This window comes from Dipteris shenzhenensis, chromosome 1, assembly GCF_047967505.1.
Source record: "Dipteris shenzhenensis isolate YYH24624 ecotype China chromosome 1, Dip_SZ_1.0, whole genome shotgun sequence".
Classification (NCBI taxonomy): Eukaryota; Viridiplantae; Streptophyta; class Polypodiopsida; order Gleicheniales; family Dipteridaceae; genus Dipteris; species Dipteris shenzhenensis.
In genome coordinates, this window is record NC_141596.1 from 29139023 (window position 1) to 29150231 (window position 11209).

General features: G+C 42.6%; 1 protein-coding gene across 1 annotated transcript; it reads right to left on the reverse strand.

The window, feature by feature from the left end:
- Positions 1-6022: 6022 nt before the first annotated feature.
- LOC147905664 (uncharacterized) lies at positions 6023-7430 on the reverse strand. Its single transcript, XM_087381177.1, has one exon. The coding sequence runs from the start codon at positions 7373-7375 to the stop codon at positions 6692-6694; it is 684 nt and encodes a 227-aa protein (XP_087237303.1). The 5' UTR covers positions 7376-7430; the 3' UTR covers positions 6023-6691.
- Positions 7431-11209: the final 3779 nt, after the last annotated feature.

The following is an 11209-nucleotide window of genomic DNA, read 5'->3' on the forward strand; positions in this document are numbered from 1 at the left end:
CAGAGGTGGTGCCCAAGGTGGATGGAATTTGAGAAGTAGAATGGGGTTTAGGAGGTCGCTGGAGCACTTCCAGGGCCAATGCAGCTTCCCGCTCCTCAACTTCTTCATCTATGGGCTCTTCATTGTAGATGTTGGGCTCATCTACATAAATAAGAGGATCGGAAAGGGTAGGGGTAGGGTCAGGGCTTGAGGTCAAGGCCTCCTCTTCCATTTGTCCCTTCTGGAGAAGGAAAATAAAGGTCATTTCCTAGGATAGGAACCTATTTCTTGTGTTTCCGATGACTCCACATGCTAGGAGGTCATCAATGAAAACCTCCCTAAACCCTAGGGGTGTGAGCTAGGCTCGAAGCGATCTAAATGCTTCACGAACCTGGGTTCTTGATTGAACAAGTACTTCAAATAATCAATTGGGACCCATCTTTTTGTAGACTCATCAAGTCGATATGCAAAAGTCGCGATGTAGTCTTGCATCAACTTGATGAGGTCTTCAAATTCATATCGGGCTCCTAAGTAGGTGCCTAGGACATCTATGCTCTTATCAAAGACTAGAAATAACTCCTCCTCTCTATCAATTAATGGAGTACGAGAGATGAAATCGTGGAAGGCAGACCTAGCTTGGGTAGTTTGGTAGCTAGGAGAACTATGGCTATGATAGTGAAACTTTGAAACTAAAGTAACTTTATAACCGATATATACCCAAATGTTCTAAATATAAAAAATAAAAAGAATTATAAAATTTTTGGGAAAAACTTGACATTGACATGAAACAAAACCATTCAAAACATCAAAATTTATTGCACCACTATTAATTGGAAAATGTTAAAATCCACAATTGTTCCACCCCACATTTTCTAGACAATCTTTAATATTGCAGGAGGGATAAAAGTGGCACTATGCACGAGCTTCTCTGCACGCTTTCCTACCTTTTTACCATTTAAGGTAAAGTGAAAGGACTCAGACATGCCATCCTCCATGACCAATAGGTGTTCCCGCACGTCCCTGAGAGTCCACTGTGACGTGACAGTCACATTCTTAACATCTCCTAAATGAGAACCAATACATAAACTTACCCCTATATTATCATCATCGTTAGAGTCAAGGGGAAGCCAATTTTCACCTGTTTTCTTCCAGTGCCTATATTGGAAAGCAAAATATAACATTTGGCAGGAGATGTGGTACTTGATAACCACATTGTCCTTACATACATGGCATTGAAACAGATCACCCTTTTGTTCACATGACCTGCTTCCCCAATTCACCCCAAGCAATTCCTCAAGGGCATTCTCATGTAGGCACTTGCATGACCACATGGTTTTTGTTCTGTGCATCTGGATATTATGAAAACAAGAAGCAAAAATGTGCAAAGGCATAAACCAAGACAACCTTACCCATTTAGAGCCAAATGTAAACTTCATGGCCATGCCCACATCCTTTGCAATCTTTTCCTTGTATGATTGCATTGTTCTTGTGTCCACCATGCTGCAATCCATGTCTTCAAGTTGTGGTGTTGCAATGCATTGAAGATGGCCATAGCCTGATGCCGTCCTTGGAGTAATGTACTTGGCATTATACCAATAGATATTTCTCTATTTCAAAGCAGAGGACTTCTCTCCAGCATGCATTTGCCTTCCTAAATCCTCATGAATGGCAGTAAACTTACCTAAGAAGCACTCGACTGGTTCCCACTCCTCAAAGTCTGAAGGAAATACATCTGCTATGCACAAGTGCTATTTCAAAATACAATTTCAAACTGACTCATTACACTGGTTCTATTTCAAAATACAATTTCAAGCTGACTCATTACACTTCAAAATCTTACACAAAATGCAGACTTATAATGTGATGGTATTGTCGATTGATTGCTTGAGGGAGGAAGGCGCATGTCCTTCCCCATGTAGATGTGTTGCACCTTTGCAAGCAATCCTTTCTTCCCAAGCTTGAACTTCATGATGCGGCCCTTCCATTCATGCAAAAGATCACCTCTTTTGCTCTTGGGAAGCTTATGTAGACCCTTGGCAGATCCTCTCATGACTATCCAATCATTCAAGTTGTAGGTGCAAGGCACCCATTCACCTAGTGCATTTTTGCTCTTGTGGGACACAGAGTACATGTATGGTCTCCTCACCATGCTTATACAGAGGTCATTACAGCAATAGTGGACTAGAAAGTGTAGCTTAGAGGGAGAGAGAAGCTCTGATAGAGGGAGAGAGAGGGAAAAGGTATAGAGGGTGCAACTGAAGCTTGAGAGAAGCTCCAAGAGGTGCTGTAGCTAGGAATGGAGGGAGAAAGAGTAGAGGGGGATGAGCAGCTGCTCCAGGAGGTGTTGTAGCTAGGAATTGAGGGAGAAAGAGCAGAGGGGGATGAAAAGCCAGTACAGGAGGTACTATAGCTAAGAATGGAGAAAGAAAGAGCAGAGGGGGATGATCAGCTGCTGCTATAGGAGGTGCTGTAGCTAGGAGTGGAGAGAGAATGATCAACTACTACAAGAGGTGCTGGAGAGGGAGAAACACAGTGGACCAGAGCAGGAGGGGGTAGAGAAGATGCCAAATGTGTTCCCACATTTGAAAAATGGATGGAGAATGGAGTTGGATCAGAGAAGAGGAGGGGGCAGGCCTGTAACAAGCTGAGAGGAGGGAAAATTTCACCCAGAAGGGCCCACCGCCTCTTGAATGACTTGTAGGTTTTTTTGGGGGAGGTGCATATGGGAGAATGGTCAAGCATGGGTTGAGGGGGGGGGGATGGTTTGAGTGGTCCCCGGTGTAAGAGGAGTAGCCAATAGGGACTGTTTGTAGGTCTGCCCACCCTCCACCTCAACATGGCATTGCCCGACAAAAAGGAGCACTCCCATTGGTACACCTCAAATACATCACTAATCCCTTGAAATTAGGAAACACTAATTGGGGGCCCTTTGGAGACCCCAATTCTCCCCTAATGGATTTTTTTTAATGTGAAGGAAACAGATTGTAAATTTGGCCGTGAGAGAGCCAAGGGCATAGATTACATGAGGAGGGGGTTTTGAGATTGTGTTTCAAATTGCAAAGTAAATGAAATGGAGGGTTTGCATGAAAGAAAGCATGAAGGGTCCTCAATTTTCAACACTCATGAAAGCGACTTACTTTCAATGATGGGAGCAGGTTGTTGCTAGGAGAGCCTTTGAGAATGAGGACAACACTGACAAAATTGTCCCTTTCTACTATTGGTTTTTCATGGGGAAAACATTAATGCTTGGAAAAAGAAATGGCCGTACAAGATGATAAACATTAAAGCTTGTCCCTTTCTACTATTGGTTTTACATGGGGAAAACATTAAAGCTTGGAAAAAGAAATGGCCGTACAAGACGATAAACATTAAAGCTTATCCCTTTCTACTATTGGTTTTACATGGGGAAAACATTAAAGCTTGGAAAAAGAAATGGCCGTACAAGATGATAAATAAGAAGGCAAAGGGGAAGAATGAAAGTGAAACAAGATTAGCCACAAAATCTACCCCTACAGCTATCCAAAGTGTTGCAAGAATTGGTTGTAAACGACGTTGTTGTGAAGTTGTTGATCGAGAAATGGTTTTGAATATTCAAATGAAACATGAATGACATTTATAGAAACCTTGAACATTAGAAAGGGTTGAGGACCATATTAGTGAATTGACATTCTTCATAGGAGACATGAGTGTTTGCAAGGCTTGGTACATGATACATGGAAATTCCAAAGAAAACTTTCTATAGGTAGAAGCAACAATATGATCCTAGAGTGTGAAAATCAATGCATGGAAATAAGGAGCTATATGGAACCGAATGGCAAGTGGAGGTGGAAGAAGCCGTGAATCCTCAAGGATTTGAGCATTCTAAAGCAAGAAATCATGAGGTGTACCTTTGACATGACATGATGTTGCAGAGGGTTCAGATTTTCCTATGAAGAAGAGAATCCAGAGATGGATCCTTGGAAAAACTTTAAAACCAAGATGATTCAAGTCTTGATTGAGCAATGGCTCGATGAAGCAGAGTATCCATTCATAGGATATTATGTACTCCCTCGATGGATCGAGGATGGTTAAAACAAAGATGCAACCACCTAGTCTATCCATGATCGTGAGCATGAAAGAGATGAAGATATAGGTAGAGGCATGTGGTCTTCTGAATGAAAATAGATACTTGTTTGCATTCTTGTCCTTGCTTGTTGCGTATGGAGTCTTTTAAATGGCCCTAGTTGAATTCTTGATGGTGGGACAAACACATGATAACATTGAAGCATTGTTTAGGCAGCTCTTAGAGGAATTAAAAACGAATTAACTTTCACATTTGATGTGATCCTTCAATGAATGCCAAAACTCTCCTCCGTCCCCATTAGTGTTTAATAATGGGTTTAAAAGGCCTAGAGGATCATGATTATGTCCTAAGAGAGAGAATAATTCAACTTGGAGGTGAACATGAAACAAAATGACTTCATTTAGATCAAGCCAAGTGATTATATATATCTAGTTTTGCTAGGTATTGCATTGCCAGATGTGGATACAAAAAAAGGTATCTACTATGTATATTATGGTATCTGCAATATTCGTGATGCAGTATAGTATGCAAATTACTAGAACGATGTGTGGCCATGTATTAGGGATGATATGCAAATTACGAGAATGAAGTGTGGCCATATATTGGGGATGAAGGCTATTTGTTGGTATGGAGTTGGAGCAAAATAGTTCCAATCTTTAAAGTACAAGAACATCTTCCAATGGCTAAGAAAAAGTGAAAAGGATGATGTGGTTGACAATTTTCTCCAGGATGAATAGTGAAAATTCATGCAAAAAGCAGAAGTTCATAAGAGCAAAAGGCCAATGTCTAAAGTAAGTCCAAAAGGCTACACTTAGTTGCTACTCTTGGAGAGCCCCAAATTCATGATATTTATTATTTTGACCAACGTAGTATGCATATTTGTTACTTGACTAACAAGTGAGTACAAGTACTCATGAGCACTGGTTCTATCAAAGGAAAACAATTGTCAAGATGAATGAATGATTAATTTGCAACACATGTGATGGAAGCCCATGTATAGGAAAGTTCAAATGTTTTGCAAACTCCGTGAGAGAGAGAGAGGGAGAGAGAGAGGGAGAGAACCAAAATAACAGGGGGTCACGTGGCGAAAAATGATGTGGGACACTTTTTTAAGAAAAGTGAAACGATAGCTTTGCCAATGCTAACAAAAAGGTGTTCCACACTCATAGCTCATAATAACCCCAGTGGGTGACAATTGGTGTGCGAATATTGGTGTGAACGGTTCTAGACCCTCGCTCGAGTGTATAGGCATAACTGAACTACATCATTGGGCCCACTAGAGTTTTTTCTCGTATCTTGCTAATGTAACTAAATGAGCTAGTACACTCGCACTAAGATGATTGTGTTGGGATGCTCTTGCGTGTTGGTCAAGTATCCACAAATGCACACGAACATACACGCTCTCGCTCTCTTTCACTCAAATGCACCTCTCTCTTGAGGTTCCAAGGCTCTCTCTTGTGTGACACATAGAGGAGGACGAGATGCTGAATGAGCTAGGACAATAACAGTATATGGCTGGATGCTCTTGCATGTCATATGTGAATGGACACTCTCTCTCTCTCTCCCCACGCCGTCGGTGCTTAATGGCAAAATCTATTCACACGACTTTGCAATGGAGAGCCCTCGGTCTACGAGTTGCTTCTATAGAGCTCCTGCAGCTACAAAAACTTCCATGTGGAGGTGATAACGTATGCTTTGATTGTTTATTACCAGTGGACATGGGGTGGCGCAATGACGCTGAGTTTGGCACCTCAAAAATGGAGGATGCGATCTTGAACACTAGTGGCGCATAGTATGCTCCCTCCAATTTCCTCCCGTGCACCAATTTCAAGCACAGCCAACCGCGCTCATTTGAAGTGTGTGCAGTGGCTCTTAGCTGCCTATCAATGTATGCCTGTATTCACAAATCCCCTCGAATCTCTTTAAAGCTCAAGTGTGAAACATTTGGCTGCAGTTGCATTAAACACAACCAAGCGAAAGCTAAAGACAAACATGCCAGCAAGATAACGTCAACAAAATCTGAATTTGGCAAGGGGATTAATGAGGGGGCGGCAAACAAAGCGCGAGCTCCTACAAACAAAACTGGCCACACATGCTTATCTGATCCAAATGAAAGCATCAAAATGTCATCTCCAGCAAAGACACTGGCTTCCTTTTCTACTTTTAAGTACTGAATGAGAACCCCAGATTGCAAGATGCCAGCCTTCCGTGCATAAAACCCACTTTATCACATTCCCCAGATCGCCTAACTCAGGCCATCAGCAATAACAAGGAGTAGAACAATTTAGGCAACACCGCACTGACATCCTAATGCAGATATGACTGCTGTTGGCTGCGAGTTCCCAAATCCCAATGCCTTCGAAACCTCAATGAGAAAAAGCCGACTGCCTCTGAAGGTGGAGGCGTTCGGAGTCCAACCAACCATGAAAGCTGCATAGATCAACCACTTGAGGGCTATAGCAGCGGCGAGAGTGTCAGATCTTTCACCGGTACTCCAGTTCGTACCGTGTACATAATGGGGATGGAAAACTTCAAGCGTTCTGCAGCGAAGCCAGAAGATGTTCCTCCATGTAGTGATCTTAAGCTAAACAGAAGTTTAAGCATATAAATTTTGCAGCTTGCTGAGGAAAGATCCTGCTCGTGAGCACCTCAGGGGGGACCATAGCTCTTATTTAACCTCTCTTGATACCGCATGAAAGAGTCCAAACGTTGCAGTTTCATTTTCTGCTTAAACCTGCCGATAAAGTCCTCCGCTTGCTTGTCAACCTCCCCGCTTTCAGTATAACCCGAATCATTTTCAGGATAATCCCCCACCACCACTCCGGAACGAGGCTTAGAGTGGGAGGTGGACTCGAAGGTGCCAGACTTCTTGAGGCGAGACGCAGTGACTTCAGTCTTCTTGGGCGGGAGAACCTGGTCAGATTTGCTTCTGAACAAGCGGACATGGGCAGGAACGAACAATTTACCTTCAGATCGAGCAGCAGCAGCGGGCTTCTCGTCCCGACGGGAGCCAGAGCGACGAATCGGTTCCGACGAGCGGCGGCTGGCATCGTGGGCGCGGGCGTCGTCGTCGTCCGACGCTGAACCAGGGGCGGTACTACGGGGGGGCATCATGCCGGAGGAGAGGTAGAGGGCACCGACGACGAGGTTGAGGAGGACGAAGAGGAAGGGGGCGGTGAACCAGCGTTGGAGGGAGGACCAGAGGCGGGGGAGGGTGAGGGTGAGGAAGGGGAGGAGGAAGGGGTGGAGGTAAGCGAGGGCGAAGGAGAGGGAGAAGAGGGAGGAGAGGAGGAGGAGGAGCTTGAGCCAGGGGGAGAGGGAGGAGGAAGCCATAGCTGAAAAACAGAGAAGCAGAACAAGAAGAAGAAGACGACGACGACTGAGAGCTTAAAAGGTAGTATGAAGTTTATTATTGAATGTAGTGTCCTGTACATGAAAGCAAAGATTGCAGGGACAGAGAAAGCGCCTGGCTGCTGGCCATTCCCTGTCGATGAACACAAAGCCAGAACGTCGACGGGCTGCTGGCCATTCCTGTACCTGAAAGCGACCCACGGAAAGTCGATGGGCTGCGGGCCATTCTCTTAGATAAACAGGACCCCACCCATGTGGCCGGCCCCACCGCGCCCGGAACTTGTACTTCGGTTTCCTGTACAGTAACACCGAACGCACTAGGTCGCCCCCCCTCCCATCGCTAGCCACGTGTAAGCCCATTCCGCACCTGGTCCAATCGTTTTCTGCCACGTATGCGTTTTCTGTGTTCCTTTACCAACGTCGTTAACTCCGTCATAAATTAATACGAAAAGAAAATTGCAGCCCCTGGACAGTCTTCCCTCGCTTTTAGAAAAGAAAAGCAACGGCGAAGTTCCCGCCGACTCAACATGATCACTTCTCATCTCCAACTCTTGAGGCCCCACCCACCTCCACCTCCACCTCCACCTCCACCATCCCCACCCCCCTCCTCGGACCCATTGCCTCTGTCCCCTCACCTTGTCCTCCTCGTTTCTCCTCCAAGCAAAGTGTCTCTCTTGCTAGGAGCATAGCATCCAATGATTGATTGCTCAAATGCTCATCTCTCCCTAATCACCACACATAAGACACATCTTATACTTTTTCATCACAACATTACACATCTCTTTTGTCAATATTAGTTACAAAACGTGCACAAATGAAGCATATAGTGTTGCCTTTGAGTAAGATCCCACCAAGTACCAAGCTACACAAAGTACAAACACTCTAACAACTCTTGTCTATTATATAATGAGATGGAGGCATAGATCCATTCCCTTATTCAATATTTCTCTTATCAAGTCTATTAGATAATGGACTCCTAGAAAGGATCCATTACCTACGCATTACAATTTCTTGTACATTTAATGCCCACTTTACATCCTAAACACTAGGAATTATAGTAACACTATAAGACCCACTCCCCTTTAGCACTACATCCTGCAAAAAGCCTAAGGCATCATTTAATGGGCCCATCATGATGCTTACCTTGCTTTTTCATCTAGCACTAGATCCTCTCTCTCTCTCTCTCTCTCTCTCTCTCTCTCTCTCTCTCTCTCTCTCTCTATTATGATGCTTGACTTGTTTTTCATCTAGCAGGTTAGACATCTGCTACTAGAAGACTTCACATTGGCACTTGCCATAACTTCTCTTAACCACCTACAAGTACCAACACTTGTTATAACTTCTCTTCACCACCTGCAGGTACCAAGACTTGTCATGACTCATAACTTACTTCACATTGGCACTTGCCATAACTTCTCTTGACCACCTACAAGTACCAACACTTGTTATAACTTCTCTTCACCACCTGCAGGTACCAAGACTTGTCATGACTCATAACTTCCCTTGACCACCTACAAGTACCAGCTTCTTCCATGCTAGTGTTGGCCTTGGACTTCTATTTTCATCCCATCTAATGCATATGTTTGTTTGTTTGCCACCATTATGAGTTGGCCTTTTTCTGTTTTTGGTTTTCACATTCTTACCATATGTTAAATCCTATACTACGACCGTCTAGATTCTCTATAAACCACAAATGGGCTAGTCATTCATTCTCCATTGGGTTGGCAATCACATGCTTTGTGGCAATTCTGTTGCTTTCTATTATTTGGCTTCACATTATGGAAGGTTCTCTTGATCGATGTTAATGTATTATAACTATCATTGGCTTGACATTGACGAGTTTTTGATGAACACTTGGTTTGTCCTTATTGTGGTCAAATCTTTCTCACAAAGCATATGGTCAATGGTTAATTAGATTGTGGTCTCTTCTGCATAGGCAACTTTGTTCAATATAGCATGACTTTTTCAAGGTGTCTCTTTCTAGCTTAGTAATGTGGATATTCTTTAAGGACTTTCTTTCAAATGACCAAAATAATAGAAACCCTCATCTTCACGTGTATTTTGGTGGCCTTGAAATCTTGGTCACCCAAGTGATTTATATCATACTTTACCTTTCCTATGTCTCTTGGGTTTTGTGCCATGGGCAATGCTATTTGCATTGATTGATGATGTTTGACTCTCTAACATGCTCTCACACATTTGGCCATACACAAGTGGCTTTTCTTTATTGTTATCTTTTTTTTTGTAAAGAAATCATATGGGTAGAGGAATATCTCTTGGGTTAAAAAGAATTGGGAAGTTTTTTAATGGTTTCAAAAGGGTATCTTGCCAAAATCCCATGAAAATCCATCGTGGTTATACAAACATCATGTTTGCAAAGTGATCTAGAATATGGAAAGTACCTTTAACTTGGTGTTTTCCACAAAAGATTATCTCACCATCTTTGTTTTAAAAAATCCTTGTTTTGGATGACAACTGGGGGCCTCTACTCCCAATCTTCTCGATGGCTGGTTGTGTTCTACTAGACGGACGTACATTAGAATCTTCCACCTTCAACAAGTCTCAAAGATAGATTACTAAGTGGTGACAAAGTTGTTTTATATTATTTCCGTGATATACAACCATATGCTTTTTATAATATAGTTTTACACATGTGACCAGTGTGTAATGATTCGTGGTTTTCATTATGAGTAAGTTTTAACTTTTTTAGTTGCAAAGTTTTAGTTGTAGAAGTCATGTGTAGGTCATAATGGTTGTTTGTAGGTACCTGGCTTTGCATTGGCCTCTTGCTCTCTATTCTTTGCTTTTGCTGATCGGTGTAGAGTTGCTTGCCTCTATAGACTATGTTGAGCATCGCATAGCTTGATGGTTGCTTGAAGATTGTTGCTTGCTATGGGCCATCCATCATGTGACATGCTTGCTTTCCTTCTTAGTTGTTGTGTTGCTTGCTGACTATAGTCATCTGCTTTCCTGTCTATTTGCCATTTGTGTCTGTTGATGTTGTTGAGTGATGAGTCTTTGCTTGTTTCTTTTGGCACTCTTTTGACTTTGTAGCCTTTGCTCCTGGAAAAAGTCATAGTATATTGGTCAAAGATAAGATCTGAGAGATATCACACGAAATAAAGACTAGGCTATATACAAAGAAAAATTAGAAACCTTGAAAATGAAACTTACAAGGGTGATGAAATTGAAGTAGAAGGAAGAAATCCTTACAAAGATGGAGGATAACCTCCAAAATCTCTCACCAATACCTCAATGAACACAAAGAAGAGAGGAGAACTAAAATGAAGATAACTAGAGATCAAAATGACCGAGCAAAGAGCTTTTTTATTAGAAGGAGCTCTACAAGAGATGAAGATGCCTTAAGAAAGAGGGCTTTTGTCTTGACACAGAAAGGGCTTATGCCTTGATGATGGCAAGGGTTTGCACTCTCTCACAATGGATAGAACATGAGTGGCTCAGATACCATGTTGGAGAATTAGGGGGGCTATACAGTATCTATGGTAGACCATGCTGTATTGATCATAAACATGAATAAATACATGAATCCCTTAAAGCTAGGGTTAGGGCTTGACCCTATACATTATGACCCTATATAGAATGAAGTTTGATAGACAATAAGCATTGCTAGAGAAGGGGATTCTTATAGGTTTGGCACAAGGACATACCTTAGAGAATATCCTTGTTGGTGTATAGGAAGGAGTTTAGCTAGGTGGTTTCCTCTCATTTCTTCCCCATCCCAATTCCTTAAATCTGAGATAGATGAAGTTTATCGAGTTGATAGACAATAAACATTGCTGGAGAAGTAGGTTGTTA